The sequence below is a fragment of the Rhodamnia argentea genome, chromosome 5 (assembly GCF_020921035.1).
Source record: "Rhodamnia argentea isolate NSW1041297 chromosome 5, ASM2092103v1, whole genome shotgun sequence".
Lineage (NCBI taxonomy): Eukaryota > Viridiplantae > Streptophyta > Magnoliopsida > Myrtales > Myrtaceae > Rhodamnia > Rhodamnia argentea.
This window is the reverse complement of record NC_063154.1, coordinates 10151817-10171735: the sequence shown is the minus strand read 5'-3', so window position 1 is coordinate 10171735 and position 19919 is coordinate 10151817. Positions and strand designations below refer to the sequence as shown.

General features: G+C 42.3%; 4 protein-coding genes across 8 annotated transcripts; 1 reads left to right on the top strand and 3 right to left on the bottom strand.

The window, feature by feature from the left end:
• The first annotated feature begins 4769 nt into the window (after positions 1–4769).
• LOC115747516 (protein AUXIN SIGNALING F-BOX 2-like) lies at positions 4770–8916 on the top strand. The gene is made up of 3 exons (XM_030683709.2): positions 4770–6216; positions 7399–7894; positions 7997–8916. Exons 1-3 carry the CDS (start codon positions 5765–5767, stop codon positions 8765–8767), a joined length of 1719 nt encoding a protein of 572 aa, XP_030539569.1. The 5' UTR covers positions 4770–5764; the 3' UTR covers positions 8768–8916.
• Positions 8917–9788: 872 nt separating this feature from the next.
• Positions 9789–11633, bottom strand: LOC115747522 (cysteine-rich and transmembrane domain-containing protein 1-like). Its single transcript, XM_030683716.2, has 3 exons — positions 11418–11633; positions 11069–11318; positions 9789–10134 (listed from the first exon to the last, which is right to left on the bottom strand). The coding sequence occupies exons 1-3, from the start codon at positions 11458–11460 to the stop codon at positions 10053–10055; spliced, it is 375 nt and encodes a 124-aa protein (XP_030539576.1). The 5' UTR covers positions 11461–11633; the 3' UTR covers positions 9789–10052.
• A 1665-nt stretch (positions 11634–13298) lies between these two features.
• On the bottom strand, positions 13299–18077 carry LOC115747523 (protein CYSTEINE-RICH TRANSMEMBRANE MODULE 10-like). Of its 2 annotated transcripts, none has more exons than XM_048278904.1 (4): positions 18057–18077; positions 15227–15363; positions 14818–15064; positions 13299–13667 (listed from the first exon to the last, which is right to left on the bottom strand). In XM_048278904.1, the coding sequence occupies exons 2-4, from the start codon at positions 15267–15269 to the stop codon at positions 13562–13564; spliced, it is 396 nt and encodes a 131-aa protein (XP_048134861.1). In that variant the 5' UTR covers positions 15270–15363; positions 18057–18077; the 3' UTR covers positions 13299–13561. The 2 variants fall into 2 exon arrangements, with proteins under 2 accessions (XP_048134861.1, XP_030539578.1); XM_030683718.2 differs by having other exon boundaries at positions 13299–13619.
• On the bottom strand, positions 16177–19411 carry LOC115747519 (translocon-associated protein subunit beta-like). 4 transcript variants are annotated; one of them, XM_048278902.1, is made up of 6 exons: positions 19173–19411; positions 18299–18397; positions 18103–18211; positions 17948–18019; positions 17813–17819; positions 16177–16558 (listed from the first exon to the last, which is right to left on the bottom strand). In XM_048278902.1, exons 1-6 carry the CDS (start codon positions 19355–19357, stop codon positions 16482–16484), a joined length of 549 nt encoding a protein of 182 aa, XP_048134859.1. In that variant the 5' UTR covers positions 19358–19411; the 3' UTR covers positions 16177–16481. The 4 variants fall into 4 exon arrangements, with proteins under 4 accessions (XP_048134859.1, XP_030539574.1, XP_048134860.1 ...); XM_030683714.2 differs by having other exon boundaries at positions 16452–16627; positions 17814–17819; XM_048278903.1 differs by having other exon boundaries at positions 16487–16658; positions 17814–17819.
• Between the last annotated feature and the right edge of the window lie 508 nt (positions 19412–19919).

Below are 19919 nucleotides of genomic sequence, written 5' to 3'. Positions count from 1 at the left end.
TTTAATTTTTATTTCTTTGTCGTGATTAGGCCTCATGTCAGACAAAATTTGCCAGGCTAGAAACCCCCACACACTATATTTTTAGTTTAATCCGTAATCAAAGAGGGCATTATTCTTGGTGCACATGGACCTTGAATCTTAATCAAAGGGGAGAAGAAGAGAGAGAGAGACTTTTCCACGTGGTTTTGCGATTAACTTAGGCCTCTAGGACAAGTAATGTTGAGGCTTATCAGCAGCTTCCAAAGAGTCGTCGGTTTGGCCTCTACAAGTACAGAAGTCTAACTCGTTAGAAAGAGATTATCATTATTGACACTTAATTGGCCATGTAAGGACAAAGGGTATGTCTAGATTTTTTGCAAAATGATGGTTCATTGGACGTCAATGTCGCGCGGGGAATTTTGGGATTTTATTAGGATTAATCGTGGAAAAGACGAGAAATTTATATTTCGGCGATGAACGATAACCGTATTAATAGTTATTCCAGAAGATTAGTTGCTAATTAGGACCAGACGTATATCTTTTACATCCTTAACACCCCCGTCCTCATTCAAACGTTTATAGAATGAGGAAAGCATTCAATCGTGCGAGCTCAACATATGTGGATGGAAATCATGGTTCAAACCTTCGTGCTCCAAAGGAGAATTACGGAAGTTGGCGACGGAGAAAGTTTGGCGAATACCCATCTATTCTAAAACTTGGTCGTTGGTTATGTTTCGTGTCGATTTCGTGCCCAACTGTTCATAGTCATTGAAGGGTTGATCTTGAATATCATGCTCCGATACTTCAAATCAAGGCTTGCTCTATGACTATCGACAACGCACGTATCGAGTTCGAATTTTCACACCGATCGCCGTGTCAAACTTTACTAGGATGAGAAGATTATCTTTTTAGGTCTCGTAAACGATCGGAATGTCTCGGAATGTCTTGTCAATCACGTGGAAAATAAACCACTCAAACCCACTCGGAAAGTTGAAAACCCCTTTGTTAATAGTGACTCTCCCACGAAATTAACTTGCCATTCTCTAGCAAGTAAAAACAATAGCTCGAGCATAGACATACAGCTAAGCTAGCCGTCACGACAAAGAAAGATTAAGGAAAGGAAAGGAAAAAAAGGGGGGGGTGTTATCTTAATTGGGATTTAGACCTCGATGTTGCATCTTTATCGTGATGTAATACCAATCACTACCTAACGGATTGGATGGAAGAGACGTGAATTGCTTGCGAGTGTGGAAATTGGGCAGATGATCCAAACGCCAAGTGCCGCCTTGGACTTGGGACTTTAGTCAATTAAGATAACTTTCTTTTGAGGTGGGAAAAAAAAGGGAGAGAGATGGGAAAGTTGGACGGGGAAAAAGAATGGCATGATTGGAAGTGAAATGCCCCCAAAAGGTTGAAAATCATAAAGAATCTGTCGTGTGACCAAAACGTTGGGAGGGTGGCTTCGCTTGTGATAAGCTGCATTTTCTTTGTTTTTTTTGCTCTTGCAAGGAGCTAAGCTGTTTCCAGGAAGGCGCAGAGAAGACAAGAATCTTCCTCAGCCGAACACGTTTTGGTCGTGTAAATCCTCTTTACTCTCTTGCTCTCCTCCCAGCTTAAAGCCTAATCCGAACATTGTTTTGCTTTTTTTTTTTTTTGGGGGTGTTTTTCTATGCGGGGCGAGATGGGCGGAAAGGGGCCGCTCGGTGCGGCGACCTACTGTGGGCATTAGTTGTGACCTCACGAAAGATGGTGTGATTCGTTTATCACCCGAGCTACCACACTTAAGTGGTAGTTCAATGTCGTTTTTTCTAGTTTATTTGTATGCAAACTCCGGCGTCGTCTTTCGGGTGGCAAATGAATGATTTGGAATGCATTTTTTTTTGTTTATAATAACGATCTCTTGTATCGCTTGAAATAGTTAGTCGATGGAAAATGTCTTCATCGTCGACGACATTTTATGACTAAATATTTTGGTGGATGATGAAAACTTTTTTCGTTCGTTTATTTTCATAAATTATATAAGCAATTATTTTTAAAAAAATATTTTCTTTCAAAAAAATTAATTTTCGCGAAACAAATCCAGCTTTAATGAAATATTCATAATTTTTTTTTTGGAAAGTTTTCATTTTACCCCCTCAATTGTGGGGGTTATTCGTGTTGACCCTCGAACTTTAAAAAGTTGCATTGCACCCCCAAGAACTTTCGTTATTTTTGCATTTGTTAAGATGATTAACTTTTTCCTTTAGCACGTGCCGTGCATATGCCTTTCGAGTGCAACTTTTTCGTTGATGTTGTGTTCAATATTCTTTTGTCAGGTAAATTTGTCACAATTAAATCTAAATTAAACTTTTTAAATCTATTCGGTTAAGAAAAGTACAAATAAAAACAAATAAAAAAAAGTGCTTTGTTTAATGTGTAATTTAAGAAAGGATTAGTGTACATGAAGATTAAGAAAAAGGAAAACTTTAAGAGACTCGATATCTATAAGTGAAAAATAATTTCAAAAAAAAAAAAAGTGAATTGGATAATCTAGCATCTTCTTTTTTCCGAAAATTTCCTAGTGGTAAAAGCCCTTGCTAAATCGTTCAAATTACATTAGTAAAATATATGGGTTAGCAATAATAATAAGCTAAATATGAAAATTAATGACCGCTTTAAATGGTTGAGAAATCTTGTAGTTTTTTTAATTTATTTTTCATATTTACTTTTTTTTTCACACTGCCTATGTTTTTCTCATCAAATATGGTCATCTTGAGAGTCGGGGGTGTCAAATTTTCATTAAATACACTAATCTTATACCGAGCACGCTTCCTCCTTGTTCGATATGCAATTTGGTTCGTATATGCCTTCCTCATCATCCTGAAAAAATCTATCATGAGTCGCTCCTTGTTCGAACTCCCCACCCTCGTGGTCCAATCTCGAGGGGAGGTGGCATGATTAGAGAGGGAAGGAGCAGTAGGGGGAGGAGGAGGAAGAAGAAGTTGACCCGCGGCCAACGCGAACCGGAGGGAGGGGACGATAAACAATCATGCGGTTCTGCTCCAAAGTGCTTTTGCGGAATCTCGAGTGCTACTCCCTCCCTCATTATCATCATCATCATCATCGTCGTCATCATATGCATCATCCTCTTCACCCGTCTTGAATTTTAATTTGATTTTCCCACCTCGTTTGTCTCCATCCATCCAAAATTCCCAAACAAACAAAGAAAATGTGTAGATGCACATGAAGATGCTTGGGTGGCTTTAGGGGAGATGGAACGAATTTACTCGTAATTTCTAACTATTAATTTTCTTGGGCTCGGACCATTTCTAAGTAGGCCGACTCGTGAAATAGTCCGTCGACTTGACGAACCAAGCAATACGAATATAAAGCTATCCGAACTCGGAGAAATTAAATCAAAGATGAACATCATAACAAGTGAAAGACCGGTCCGGACATCGATTAGCGGTCGTGTAAAAAAGATGACGGACCGAAAACACCTCCGTTCGGGCGGTGGTTTTCTGTACGGGATGTTGCCACGGTCGGAAAAGAAGGTCAACACGTGAGATTTCCTCGCGATTTCGAAAGATTTAGGTACGACTTTCTTCCCTTTCTCTTTCCACTATGACCTTGATCATATGTCGATACGAGCCCCGGGTCGCTATTCCAAGGAAATTAACTTTGAGGTCGACCCCTTGCATCCAATAATACAGCGGCTGACAAAGACGGGGATGGCCAATGTCAATTTCTAAGGAGAAAGGTTATAGAAAATTAGGCGAAGAGTGGGCGAGGGCGAGCCTTCCTTCCTTCATTCCTTCCTCTCTTTTTTTTTTTTTGGGATAAATCTATGAGGTCTCCCCTACGCGATTATTCCTTGTCGAAATTACGGATGCGGTCGGAACGATGAAAAAAAAAAAAGGGAACGAAATTCGCAGAGAGAAGCAGCTCTCGATTTTTGTGTATTTTAAAAAGAGGCAAAGAGCGCCTTTGTTGCATGATATTATTGAGTAAATCATTCGAAAATCAATTAGGAATGAAACTAGTAGAAAGAATAAAACAGTAAAGAAGTAATAGTATTGAAAGACGCCGTGCGAAGCACGGGTCGACGATGCGAGAGACGAAGGTTTGATAATTCACCCTCCCATGGCACGGGACGTATTATATAACCCTACCCCGTAATAACCATCCGAAGATGACGTGAAATCTACTTTTTCCACCATCACTTCAAAAGTTGAGAGAGAATATTTATCTTCCATTCATCTAAGGAAATATCCTCAAATTTTATGTCTTGGAGTTGAGATGAAATAGTTTAAGGGACTTCACTCAAGTCTAAAAGAAGTAATAATGTCGAGAATACTGGAAATAGAAAAATCGCTCCGAGCCATACATATTTTTTTTCCAGTAATAATACAATAAAAATTAAAAAAAAATCAAATTCGCTTTTTCACTATTTGCGGGGGCGCATTTATTGCAGCCTTAGATCTTGTCCAAATCGATTTTTTTTTTTTTTTTTTTTTTTTTTTACGAGTCGCCTAATGGCCCTAATCATTAAAATGGTTACGATTCACTTATCCTCAGAAAGGCAAAATATAAAAAAGACAAAGCAGGAAAAAGAAAAAAAAAAAAGAGCGATAATTAGTTTTCTGACACGACAAAGCCAAGCCCCACAAGTAAGCCCGAGAATCTCCTCCGCGCGAGTATGCAGCAAAAGCTACTCGCCCTCCTAGCGGTCACCCTGCGTTGTTCCGAAACGGGGGAGGAGGGGGCCACGCGCCCGAGCCAGCGAGTGACGCCCACTCCCGCGCGTGGGGCGGTCTCAGGCCTTATCTACAGAGTGGCACGGGTCGTAATTTAGTGCGTGACCGAGTGTCATTTTCGCAAGGAACATGACTGGAAGACTTTTTTGGCCCCTCCTCTCCCCCGCCCTCCCTCTCTCTCTCTCTCACACCAGAGAGATAAGGACACATGCATGTTACATCACTGGTCACCCACGGACGGCCCAGATCCCATCCGTCTTTTCCACCACGCGGCCACCGCCGTCCGATCTAACCATGGTTAAGCTGTCGCTGCGGGATACGTAACCATGATTGGTCAGCTCACGCCTTTCCTGGCTCTGTCTCTCTCTGGGTTGAGCTCAAACTCAAACAGAGCATTGTGGTTCACAGAGAGCGAGAGAGAGAGAGAGAGAGAGAGCGCTCTGTATATTCAGGTCATTGAGAAGATTGTATCTACTCATGGAGATTGTAGATTCTGCGATCTGAGAAATTCGGGAGCTTTTCTTTTTATTTTTTTCATTTTTTTTCCTCTTCAGCAGCTACAATCATGACTTCTTGATTTGTAGATGATAGCTGAAGAAGGGATTCTTTCTTTTTTTTGAGCTTTCCAGTCTTAACCCAGTGAGCTGTTGTTCTTTCTCGGAAGAAATTGTTTAAGCGTTTGTTGTTCCCGTTCAGATCTAATCGGAATCAGGTAGCTATGTGAGGGCTTCTTCAGGGTTTTGCCCATCGCCATTTCCTCTCAAGTCTCGCGCAGTTTTAAAAGCGTTTTAGATCTGGTTTTAGTTGGGTAGGTTTCGATTTAGTTCGCAAGTTGTAGCTTACTCTCTGTACATTTTTGTCTCCGAGCTACTTGCCTTTTTCTGTTGAAGGGTTGTGTTGGGATTAGGTTGTTTTCCCAGCTTTTTCTCGTTAGGGTTTCTATTTTCTTCTTTTTTTCCCCCCCGAGAGGGATGGATTAAGGGCTGATTTTGTTTGAAAGTTGGGATTTTTAGTCGGGGAAATTGGATTTGACTCTAGGGGAAGGGAAGATGAATTACTTTCCAGATGAAGTTATGGAGCACGTGTTCGACTTTGTAACGTCGAACAGGGACCGCAACGCGATCTCTTTAGTGTGTAAATTGTGGTATAGGATCGAGAGGCTAAGCAGGCAGAGAGTGTTCATCGGGAATTGCTACGCGATAAGTCCCGAGAGATTGATCGCCAGATTTCCGGGGGTAAAATCAATCACTTTGAAGGGAAAACCCCATTTCGCTGACTTCAATCTAGTGCCACATGACTGGGGAGGGCACGTGTACCCTTGGATCGAGGTATTGGCTAGGAGTAGGGTTAATTTGGAGGAGCTCAGGTTGAAGAGGATGGTGGTTACAGATGAAGGTCTTGAGCTGATTTCAAGATCCTTTGTAAATTTCAAGTCTTTGGTTCTTGTTACCTGCGAAGGGTTCACTACTGATGGCCTTGCAGCTATAGCAGCCAACTGTAGGTGAGTACTTTGAGTAGCTCCATATTGTTGATTAACTCTGATTTTTCAATGTCATGCCTGGGCAATTTGTGATTTGTTTTGTCAGAGTCCCAGTTGTGTTTGCATTTTAGCATGCAGTCTCTTTATATTCTCCCATTTATAAATACGCTGGTTGTGCCCTCATATATCTGCCATACTTTGCTGATTGTTTAGCTGGTTATCTTGGTTATTAGTTTGTTTCGGATGTAACCTAATTGCCATAGAAAACCTGGTGGGTTCAAGTTTCAACAGGAATGTGGTGAACGCTCACAGGTCATACTTCTGATTTGTAAGCAGCACCTAGAATGCGGTACACATGCACCATGTATTGGTACAGGAATGCTTATTAATTGTCTTTACTTTGATCACATTCTGCTGTAAGCAGCACCTAGAATGTGGTTCACATGCACCATGTAGTGGTAAAGGTATGCCAGTGCCACGCACTTCGTTGACGTGGACTGTTATCTTAGCTGCATGAAGAGCCAAAAATGGGATGAATATATCTATGGTGGTGCGTCACATGAATTAGAAGCCCCTATGCCGTTAATCTTATTGGCTGGTCCCTCTGCATGCATTCATATAGTCTTTATCTCAAGCCTGTTATACAGCCTTATGCAGCTGGAACTTGTGGTCTTTAATGTGTATATGGGGTCACTGTAGTTTTCTCTTTGAGGCTGATGGTTATGTCAGAATTCTGTAAGAGAATAGGTGGGTCATGCCTTCTAGCATCACATTGAATAGACATCAGAATGAATAAATCTGCGCATCTAATTTTCCGGTGGCATTGCAAGTCGACACTTCTGGATGCTAACATTGCATGGCAGCATATTTTTGGCTCTTTCCGTTTTAACAATCTCCTAATTTCTGTCTTAAGAATTAAATAAAGGTAAGACTTAGGCAGTCTTGTTGTTGTTCTTTCTTGAATACTACTAATTTCTGTCCTAATTGCTCGAGTTTATCATGGCCTGTGGATGGTGCAAGCTATCCGATACTTCATGCTGTGCTGTCATGTGAAGGGGTCTCATAGATGAGTTTTTATGCAGTATCAAAACAGATTTGATGATGGGGATCAACATGCATGACTGGACTCCAGTTGAATTGACTCGACTTGAGTTTGGCTTCTATTCTTCCCTAATCTACTTCTTTGAACTTGGAACATTTTAGGTCTCTTAAGGAGCTGGACTTGCAAGAAAATGAAGTTGAGGATCATAGAGGCCAGTGGCTAAACTGCTTTCCTGAAAGTTGCACCTCTCTTGTCTCCCTAAATTTTGCATGCTTAAAAGGAGATATAAATTTAGCAACACTTGAGAGGCTTGTGGCAAGATCTCCAAATCTCAAGAGCTTGAGACTGAGCCGTGCTGTCCCTCTTGAAACGCTGCAGAAGATCCTTGTCCGAGCACCTCAGTTGGTGGACTTAGGCGTGGGCTCATTTGTCCATGACCCAGATTCTGAAACTTACAGCAAGTTATTGACAACAATTGAAAAATGCAAATCTATGAGGAGCTTATGCGGATTTTTGGAGGTTGCTGCTTACTGCCTACCAGCTATTTATCCCATATGTTCAAGCCTGACCTCCTTGAATCTGAGTTACGCTCCGGGGATCCCTGGAAGTGAGCTAACTAAGTTAATCCGTCATTGCAGAAAACTTCAGTGCTTATGGGTGTGATATCCTAGCCTTTTGCTGAATATCGAATTTATTTTCATATTTATGTTGCTGGGAGTGAAATTCGTCTTCATATCAATCTGTGTCAAAATTTTGCAGATACTTGACTGCATAGGGGATAAAGGACTAGGTGTCGTGGCTTCAAGCTGCAAAGAGCTGCAGGAATTGAGGGTTTTTCCATCTGATCCTTATGGAGTTGGAAATGCTTCAGTGACTGAAGAAGGCTTGGTTGCTATTTCCAGAGGTTGTCCAAAGCTCACCTCATTGCTATACTTCTGCCAGCAGATGACAAATGCTGCCCTGAAAATTGTGGCCCAGAACTGCCGTAATTTCATTCAGTTCCGGTTGTGCATCCTCGACCCCACAAAACCGGATTCGTCAACCAATGAGCCTCTTGATGAAGGATTCGGGGCTATTGTACAGTCATGCAAGGGTATCAGGCGCTTGTCACTTTCTGGCCTTCTCACTGACCAGGTCTTCTATTATATCGGCATGTACGCTGAACAGCTTGAGATGCTTTCTATTGCATTTGCTGCGGACAGCGACAAGGGAATGCTTTATGTGTTAAATGGGTGCAAGAAGATTCGAAAATTGGAAATCATGGAATGCCCCTTTGGTAACATCGCACTTCTGTCGGACGTGGGAAAGTATGAAACAATGCGATCCCTTTGGATGTCGTCCTGCGAAGTTACCCTTGGAGGCTGCAAAACCCTAGCAAAGAAGATGCCGAGGCTGAATGTGGAGATTTTCAGTGAAAACAATGAGATGGAGAATTGCATTGATGATGAGCAGAAAGTACAAAAGTTGTACCTTTACCGAACCTTGGTGGGGCCGAGGAAGGATGCACCGGACTATGTCTGGACATTGTAGGGTTCACTCGAGGTGCATCGTCGTGCCTCTGCTTCTAAGTCTCCTGTTGTATCATCATTGTACCTCCTTTAGGCACGTAATTTGTGGATTTTTAGTTGTATGATGATTTTTTATTTTATTCAGAAGAGATGCTATTGTGCTTCTAGTTATGAGATTTTTCTTTAGCACTATGCATTCAAAGATGCGACTTTTCATGTTGGTTGGTTTGGCGGGGCGCATTCACCTGTTATATTTACAGGTTTGAAATAAGCTTGCAGGCTCTTGTTAGCTGTAATGAAGTTCTGTGAAAGCGTGTTCTAGTCAGAAATGCAGTGCAGAGTGCAGATTGACTTCATTGCACTAATTCTATGACATCCCGCTCTGTTGAAAGTTTGTTTTCGCTACACTGGCACGGGCGTTATTCCGCTAATTATGATCTTTTGTATCGCCAGGAGAACAGTATGTTACCAGCATGACTGGAAAGTTACCGGCACAACTGGGTCTGTGAATACTGAACCGGTGTAGGCCTGATATTTACATTTATGCGGTGATTTTGGCAGCTTCTTGAGGGTTCGTCTCGTTGTTCAGCGGGAAAATTCTTGTTTTTGCGTCACTTGATCGTTCATTTCAGACATTTCCTTGGTTTTTGCTAGCAGTGGTACGACTTGGTTCTGGTCCTACTGAAGGAGATCTCAGTTGAATGTATGTTCCCCAATTCAAGGAAGTTGGAAGAACAGTGTAAAATCTGAAAGAGGCATTCACGATAGACTCCCACCAAAAAGAACAGCACAAGGAAGAAGACGGATCACACGAGTTAATGTGAAGTAGTCTCCAAACATTTGAGCTATGAAAACGAGCCGTGGCACAGAATCATGATCGTATGGATTGTTTATTGAGGACTGCAACTTTTTCCTGTTTTCTTTCCTCTTGTCAGATATTGATTATGCCGATGATTCTCCGGCATTTTCATATGGACACCAAATCTGTTAAAACCAAGGATGCGAGGTGAGTAAAGCCACAAAAAGGTCACTCAACAGGCTTCATGACCAAACCACACTGCTCATTTGAGCAGAAACGAGTCAAGAAATTAAGCAACCGCGTCGAGACTATCCCGTACATAGTTTACAGAAAAAATCTTTCTCATGTACATTGACGGAAACACTCCACTTAATTCAGCCGGCGAATAAGCATGAAACACCGTTTCTTTCTCAGCAGACAGATACAACTAAGATATACCAGATTCACCAACATTCTTCAATAATGGCAATCCATGGGCAGTGTGTCGAACATTACAACTGATCTGTCTTCAGCGAAGAAAGCAGCAGCATTCCTCCATCATACAGCAGCAGCATTCCTCCAACATACAGCAGCAGCAGAGCGCAGCCCAGCTGCACAACACGAAAACTACCCTGTTACCAACTCATTTCTTATTCTCCAGAGTAAAAGGTCAAAGCTTGAGTGTATCAATTCCTGCCACATAATGGATAAGCTTTCTAGAGAGCTTGGCAGAGGAAAGTAAAGAGTGGAAGAGCTTCTCGAGACTTTAAGCGTTATCATTTCTTTTCATTAATGGAACAGTGACAACTAAACCGCAACAACGGAGCGAGAGAAAGCTTGTTGATGACAACTCCCTCGAGAACTAAAGTGACCCTTGCCCATGATATTGCTACCGCTGAAAACAACGTTCACACAAAGGTAACAGGGGGTAAAATCCATGCATGCCTCACTGCAGCGCCTTGATATTGCGAAATTCATTACAAGGAACAATATCCATAACATGCTGGTTGTACAAAAACAAGAGTTCTAGCAGGACAAACGAAAGGCAGAATTGCTGCAACTCAAATTGGACAATTGAAACCTTGCTCTAACATCAATCACACCAGCAGGTTGTAAATGCTAATCGTGTCAATCTCAAACCAAACTCCTCTCCATCCTAACATCCCTTCCTCATCTCGAAAAGAATCTTACACGTGCCTAGATTCGAATTCCTTGCGAAGACCAAATGTCCCTATTAACATCATAAGAAGAATGAACATTGACCAAACACCCCCTGACTACACAGAAACATCAACGAACTCTGCATTGCTTTTTCCTTCTCTGCAATAAGTATAAAACCAGAAGCCCTTGATTAGTAAAGAGCAGCAACCACATCCATAACCGGAAAAACACATTTCTCTCCACTCCGCATACATTTCTCAGGAACTAAGTCAATAACAAAATCCCAACGATTTCCCCTGAAATTGCCAAAAGAAACATACATCTGAAGGTACAAGAAGAAAAGAGGGGAATATGACCAAAGCTACCCAAAGAGAGTAATCATACCAGCAATGCAAGAAGGGAGCGCAACCCGGCTGATCATTATCGCGGTGATCATCACGGTGGTCATTGTGGTAACGAGGAGGCGACGGCGGCTGCGGAGGGTGCCCTCCGGCGAAATACCGCTGATACCCCTCGAAGGGAGGTTGAGGCGGCGGCGGCCCCGTCGTCGGAGGGCACGGATAGGCCTCGAGCGGCGGGGGAGCCGAGGGGGAATTCGGCGGCGGATGGTGGGGAGGAGAGGCAGATGGGTACCCTGATGAAAGGCGAGATCCGAGTCATCAGCGAAAGAAACTACATTCCCCCCATCAAGAAAAGCGATCACGGCGAGAGAAACAGAGATTTGGGCCTTCACCTGGTGGCGGGTAAGGTTCCTGAGGAGCTCTCTGGTAGCTCATCTTCCTCTCCTACGTCTTGCTTTTCCGCGACGATGAATTCGAACTGTCAAAAAGCATTCTTTTTTGTTCTTATGTTAGTAAATGGGGAGAGAGAGAGAGAGAGAGATGAAGTCCTGTTCTGTCCTGTCCTATCTCGTGGTTTTCTTGGCCGCGACAGCGGAACACACACCTGTCTGTCGTTCTCGCCGATGGTTTTTGTTAGCAAAGCATCTTTAAAGTTAACACTTACTAAAATAAATATCCAAAATTCCATAATCATGTGGAATTATTCCAGGAGGATTGCCCAAAAAAGGGCAAAAAAAAAAGGGCCCACATCCTCAATTTAGCAAATATCTATTGCCGGAACATAATGACCTTAATGGGTTTTGGTCGTTAAGGAGGTTAGACCCCCCCAATTCACGAGGGGGGATCCACGAGATTGCAGCACGGATTCGGAGCAACCCTTGGTTGATTCGGATACGCGAGCGATCGCTTACATTGATCATGTGGGACTCGTACGCGGGGTCAGTGTTTGACGGATTCTATGATCCTCTCAGTTCATCATCGGAGTTGACCTCAACTCCTTCTCCCCGTGTTTGATCAGCTAGACTCTGTTTCGCAGAGGGACGCCGAAGATCATCTCCGGAAATTCTAACCCGCTCCCGCCGTCTGCATACGGCGTCTCAACCCCGAGTCAACACCAGAGAAACCGGAATGAGGACGTTTGGGCACACAATTTATCAGTACTCTCTAGCTCAGAACTGACCTTGTCCTATCAAGCCAATCCTCAGGTCTACCACAAACAAAAGGGCCAAACACGAGCTCAAGTTTTTCTAAGACCAGGTCTCTCTTCATGCGGGATTAACTTCAAATTGGGATTTGTAAAATTAGCCCAAAGAATTGGGCGGGCCTGCCTTGACATGGCCTATGCTTGTAATGCCCGAAGCTGGATCCGTCCCGAACCCGCCTTGTGATCGGGGTCTATTTCTCGGTGAGCCCGCACCGAGCTACTGCTTTCAGTCATGTACAATGTTCCTGACTTTTGTGTCACGGCCATAGCACCTTTAACAATTTTTCCAAGAGCTATGTCTATGTGAACATCGACCTTAACCATAATGTCCAAAAGTTCATTGTCGATAAAATATAAATCTTTCTAGCAGCAAAATTGTGCATCAATTCTTTGCACAAAGCAGAGTGAAACTAATTCCTACCTCGTTGATTGCTTCTTCCTCAAGCTTCGGCATTCAAGGCAATGCTAAACAATTCACCGACTCTCTTTTGTGAATATACTCACTAAAAATCAAATATTGGATTACCTAAAGCTTCAACTTTTTCTAATTAGAAGAACTGCTCACTGCGATCAAAGTCGTACTCCCATTTTCAGGGAGAAAAGATAACAAGATTGCAACTTTTACCTGAGCATGTTAAATTCGTTAATGTGATCTATCACATTGAAGAGATGATGCATTAGATATATCTTGTTTGGCACAAATGGCTTCTCGTACATGTTTTACAAACCCCTCGTCAATTTTGCTTTTGACTTGTCTTTGTCCATATTATTTGCTCCCACTATATCCCCAAGTCAAGCTATCATACCATTTTTTGAAGAATGTGAATCGTTTTACGTGGAACACCCCTTTCAAAATGAGAAAAGAAAAAATCACGTTACCACACTAACACAATCTCTTGACCATCATTATCAGTTTGGAGTTACAAATTTCAAAGCTAGAACTATAAGAGATATTGCTCAAATATATAACAAGCATGTAGGGCATATATAGTTACGATGGAAATCACATATATGTCATCAGCAACAATATTCTCTTCTATGCTTTAACATGGAAATTTCATGTGTGCCATTAGCAGTAAAGAGTCTCTCTGCTTTAATATTGCTTCCCTCTATCAGACTCCACAACTCTATCTTCAATAAACATGGAACACAATTTCTTTCTCAGCAAACAGCTATAACAAAGTTACACCAGATTCAACACCATTCCTTTCTCAGCAAACGGCTATAACAAAGGTATACCAGATTCAACAACATTCTTCAATATTAACAATTCACGGGCAATGCTGCAAACAGTATCCACCCAGTATATCGGGCATTGTAATTCATCTGTCTTCAGCGAAGAAAGAAGCAGCATTCCTCCATCATGCAGCAGCAGCAGAGCGCAGCAAGGCTGGACAACACAGAAAAGGGCACAGTTAACAATTCCTTTCCTATTCTCCAGAGCAAAAGGTAACAGCTTGAGTATCAATTTCTGCCACATGATGGATAGCTTTTTAAAGAGCTTCACAAAGGAAAGTAAGAGTGGAAGAGTTTCTCGAGCTATGACTATTGAGAATTATCATGTCTTTTCATAACTGGCACAGTAACAACTAAACAACAACTAAGGAGCGAGAGAAAGCTTGTTGATGACAACTGACCATCCCTCGCAAACTAAAATGATCCTTGTCAATGAAATTGCAGCCGCCGAGGACAGTGTTCACATAAAGGTGTGATGGAGGTAAATCTCCGCATGCCTCACTGCAACATCTTGATTTTGCGAAAATTCATTACAAGCAGACAAAAAGAGAGGGTGGAATCGGCTTAACTTTAAATCATAATCTATATGGGATTCCCAAAGTTATTACTAGAAGGCAAGACGTCGAAGAATCGAAGAATTATAGATGAACGTACAAAAAGAACTTAATTGTGTGAACCGAAAACTCAACATTGCTATTACAAGAATTACAAAACCTTATGGGGACCCTAATATTCTTGCAGAATTTATAGCCGGACAATTAAAGAATAGAGTTTCATTTCGCAAAGCACTATCCTTTGGGTCCTCAACCGGCATATAGTCAGCAATTCCTAGTTGAGCTCCAAACATGCTGTTGTCATCCAAAAACAAGGGTTCTAGCAGGACAAATAATAGGCCATATTGATCTAACTCAAGTTGGACACTTGAAACCTTCCCCCAATACCGCTCACACCAGCATCTTGTAAATGCTACTCGTATTAATTTTGGATCAAACTCTCTCGATTCTCAACTCTTCTCCATCCTAATAAATCTTTCCCATCTTGGGAAGAATACTTCCAGGTGCCTAGATTCAAATTCATTGCTAAAACCAAGTGTCCCAGTTAACGATACAAGAAGAATGAACATGGACCAAACAGTTCCGTCTCTCCAATAAAGATTAAACCAGAAGCCCATTACTAGTAAAAAGCAGCAACCAAAAGCACATTTCTCTCCACTCCTCAGGCAATTCTTAGGAACTAAGTCACTAAAATCATCCACAGTTTACCCAAAATTACCATAAAGAAAAATACAGCCGAAGGTCAACAAAAAAGAGAAGGAAAAATTAACCAAAACTACCAAAACAGAGTTATCATACCAGCCCCGCAAAAAGGAAGCACAGCCCGGCTGATCATTACAGTGGCTATGATCATAGTGGTGATGGTGGTAATGAGGCAGCTGCGGCTGCGGCGGCGGAGGAGGATACGCTCCGGCGAAATACCCCTGATACCCCTCGAAGGGCGGTCGAGGCGGCGGCGGCGGCCCCGGGGGCGGAGGGTACGGATAGGCTTCGAACGGCGGAGCCGAAGGGTAACCCGGCGGCGGAGGGGGAGCAGATGGGTACCCTGTGAAAAGCGAGATTCAAGCAGATTACCAGGGAAAGAAGTTACTTTTGCCCAGCAATCAAAAAGGGATTCGATCAAGAAAAGCGATCATGGAGAGAGAGAGAGAGAGAGAGAGAGAGAGAGGGACGGTGGTGGACATGGACAAGGGGTTTCCGATCTCACCTGGTGGAGGGTAAGGGTCGTGAGGAGCTCTCTGGTAGCTCATCTTCTCTCCTGTTTTGCTTTCTGCGACAACGAATTTAAACCGTCATAGATTTTCTTGTTTTGTGTTAGTAAATGTGGATCGAGAGAGAGAGAGATGAAGTCGTGCTCTGTCGGTCTATTCTATCTCGTGGCTTTCTTAATTGCTACGGCGAAACACACCTGTCTGTAATTATTACCCTCGGCTTTGTTAAGGATACCGTATAAAGCACTTACCATATTACTTAGATCTTTGTTTCGCGAAAAATATTAAATTTAAAAAATTACTTTTTAAAAAATACTCATATCACTTAAAATAATCAGACAATTAATAATATTTTTATTATCAGTAATAATTTATATCGACATATTTTCAGCAACAATAAAATTTTTTTTTATTCATTTACTTTTTATGGGATGCGAGTGATCGTACTTATAAAAATATTATATATATATATATATATATATATATATATTTGCAAAATGAACACCCTAAATCAATATTTTTTTGTTGAATTATTTCTTAATAGAAAGGGGCAAAAAATCACAGATTTGACTTATCAAATATCAATCAGGGCACGTGATGACACTAATAACGGATTTTAGTAGTTAGAAGTAAGATGGTTTATCGAGAACGGACAGTCTTTTCTCCATCTCCGGCTATGCGAACTCCAACCCGAGCCAGAGTTTTGCCCACAATCGCGTCGGAAACAACGATTTATTGAGAACAGGACACTCTTTTGTCCATCAAAGGAAACTTCGTCTGTCCAAAAGTGTCCACTGTGTTTCATTGGCGCCTTCGTCCTTCTATAATTGTTTGCACGTTGCACTGTGCAACTTGTCAGGATGGGCGATGAAACTAAGGAGGCAAAGAGGTTGGCCACGGGAATTGTTTTGCGGTTCAGTTTTCCTAAGTTCCTTCGACCATGCTAACTTGAGCATGGACAAAGTGCACCTCCTACTTCGGTTGCCATTGCATCAGGAGCTCCTGACGGCTCATGATCCATGCTTCTTGTTAAATGATCTATTTGCATGTCGACCCGCGTAAAAAGCCGGACCAAAAGGAGGATCGCTCAGAGCTACAACAACTACTACAAGTGTCGTTAATTTCTATTATTTCTCCCGCTTCATCAGCGCTCAAGCTCAGAATTGACCTTGAACTAGGCCGAGGAAGCTCACACGATCGGCACAAACTTTACAGAGCCCCAGCACGCTAATTTCAAAAAGAGACTGACCTTTAGAGCCACGGCACCAAAGCTATAAGCCACAAAACCTCACAGTACATTCCAAATGGAAAACTCCCGTTTGCCCTCATGTACGTTCCATCGGTAGATGACATTGCTCGAGAAGGACATCGGTCAGAAGCCTAATTCTTTCAGGTAACTTCGCATTTTATTCAAAGGTTGAAAATGAAATTCCCAGAATGTGTACGAATGGTTAGAACATAATCCACCAATCGACATGCAATAGCCAGATCATGGAAATAAATTAGACATAGTGCAATGAAGTCGTACCGCAACATTCTTTAATCGCAAGAAAGAACAAATCAAGGGGTTTACTTGAATCACAGAGCAGATAACAAGACAACGATGCAACCTTCGTCTTGTGTGCAGTCGTCTTGTGTGCAGCAGTTTCATTAACACATGCAGACAAACACAGTCGGGGAAAACAATGCCTGATAAAAACCAAGTGAAATAGAACTTGAAGCAGAACATGCTATCCAATGCAAAATTGATGGCTCGTCACAAAATGTACGGAGACAACTAATTTAAGTTCTCAACCAGCTGTTACTCTAACTAGAAATTAGCTGGTCCTCTCAAGCGCTAAATTTCACCTATGAAGGAAATTCCTGACCGCAAAGGTCACTTTATGTTTCCCTAGCATATAGAATGGGCTAATTAATTGCTTGCTCGTACAACAGCGCAAAGATCTAATGAGAAACGAGCGCACTTCGATCAGCGCCTTTTCTTGCTACCTTTTGTAGCACTTGATTTCGATGGTGTGGAGATCAAGTACACAAAGAGAACCACACTGGAAATTACAGAAACTAGAGATCCATACTGTGCCAGCAACCTCTGCAGTAAAGAACAATTGAACTTAGAGGTAAGGGAAATGGAAGATACACCCTCTGCCTGATATAATCATACTATACAGTATCTTCAAAACAGCTGAGGAAGTGAGCTCAGGGTTCGAGAGAGGCAGAATCACATTATCCACTTTTATGAGGTAAAATCAGGATGGTGACAAATCAACCCCTGCAGACTGAAGCTAAACTAAAGTGTTGTTTCGCACCATGATATGCCACTTGACTAGATGATTATAATACTTAAAAAGGAGAGACGATAAGAAAAATCAAAGATAGAAGCAAATATTGCCAGGCATGCTAACTCCTTTTATTGCTGTGGATATAGGTGCACATCCTTTTTCCATTTACACTCACTGCTTGATAAGATCATATATATCCAGAAACAGACAAGAAAGAGATGCTAGAACAAAATACCATGACATCCATTGACAACCACTTAAGCTGAAACTGAAAGATTAGAAGCAAGATCAAAACTACTCGTACCTTAGCCTGCAACAATTCGGTCCAGGAAGAAGACAATTCCATGAAAAACGAGAAAATGAATCAGTCACCAAAGAAAAACTCATTTGCAGAGAAATAGCATTCCAAACATTCAAAGACATAGTGCAGTAACGTACCCAGTCAATCTTCTGCTGTGGTGGTCTATCTGCGAGGATATTGAGAGGCAGTATAGGAGTAGAATAGGCCTCCTAAAAACCAACAATTCGATGAGTAAAGCAACACATTGAGAGAGAGAGAGAGAGATAATGTCACATTAAAGTAGATGTCGCACCTGAAGAGCAGCTTTAGTGGGGATTCGGAATGTAATTACTGCAGGGGCCCCAGCGAACATCCCTTTTTCTTTGACCTCCAATTCAAAAGAGTGCGATACGAGACCACCACTGCAATCCAAAGATATTGACCGCCACACTTTCAGAATATAGAACAGGCAAATCATGGAGGAAATAAGCAAGAAAAAGAAGACTCACCTGTCGATCCTTTCCCATGTCCTAGATGTGTTTCCGCTGACAATAGCAAAAACATCCGACGGCCAACTATTATCCGCAAGGCTCACATCATAAGCAGACCTGCAGATATAATGTAAGGAAAAGGAAATACTAAATTTTACCATCGCAATGAAGTACTCTAGGCTTAATGCGAGGGAGAACAAAGATGCATGCCAAATGAGCTATAGCTCAAGAGTCATCCAACAAGCAAAGAACTAGGACTCGTAGAATTCCAAACATGATCAGAACGCATACCGGGAAGAGAGGTAACATTTCACATTCTATGAGGACCGAACAATGATGAGAAATGCTGTAAGAAACATCCCACGCAAGATCTGTCCATGGCAATGCTTACATCTCAGGGGAAGTATGCATAACTACAATCTGATGATACGAACAGTCCACTTAAACACCACTTGTGCAACATACACACTACCGCACGCAACTGCCCTACATTTGGAAATGAAGTACACATAACTGAAGTGAATCCATGGGACAGCCTCATCCGACATCTACACTCTTTTGCAAGAAGAAAGCAATTAAAAATGTCGCGATCAAATTACGGATACAATTTGCATGTCACTACTGCTTAGAACACTACCAGAATCGCTAATTTCCCGCTAAAGAAAGACACATGCAGCTCGAAAGGAAGACGAATTCGCTCCACACAGTAACCAAACAGAACTCGCAACCAAAGAAGAACCAATCGAGCTAATCCTCGGGGGTCAACCAAAACAAACGGGGCCGTGCGCGAGCTCAATCAGATCTGCAAACGCCGACCGAAAAGCACACCGAAGCTAGATCCCTCAAACAGGACTCCCGAAAGAACTTCCAAACGCGAACCGGTTCGACTTACGAAGTCCCGCGATTGTAGATGTCGACGGTCACGGAGACGCGCTCGGCGCCGGCTTTGAGCCGGCCGAGGGAGGCCTTCTTGTGCGCGACGATGAAAGGCACGACCTCCGAAGCGGCGAGGCTCGACGAGACGAGGACCAGAGCTACGAGAGCGGAGATCACCGGCTTCACGATCGGTTCCGCCATTTCTTCTGTTCGCGGAATTGCAGAGCTTGGGTTGAGAGGCGGACTGCGGTTTTCCGGTTCAGCGAGAGACAGCGATCGAAACTAAACTATTGTTTTCTATTTGCAATTTATGCATTTTAATTGAAAATCCAAACAATTTTTTGACAGCATGCTAACGTGGCAACTAACACACAAGCATTGATGTTTGGCGATCGTGATTACAGGTGTGCATCGGTATCGATCGAATCTGCAAACCGAACCGGTCCAGCTGATGTTAGATGATTCCCGCGGAATTCAGTCTCGATCCGGTCTCAAAATTGAATTGAACCGGCTGATTTTAGATGTCTCCTACAAAAATCAGTTTGATTCTCGATTCTATAAATTTGGAATCGAAAATAACCGATCCGATTTCTGATCCCTTGCCAGGAATTGGACGGAAAGAACCAGTCCATAATATACTTTTTATTTCTTAGCGGTCTCGTAGCAAGCTAATTATCTTAATTCAACTCACGTGTATATCACCGGATGTTGAAATGGAAAAATCTGTAGAATGAATGAGCAAAAATAACCGATCCGATTTCTG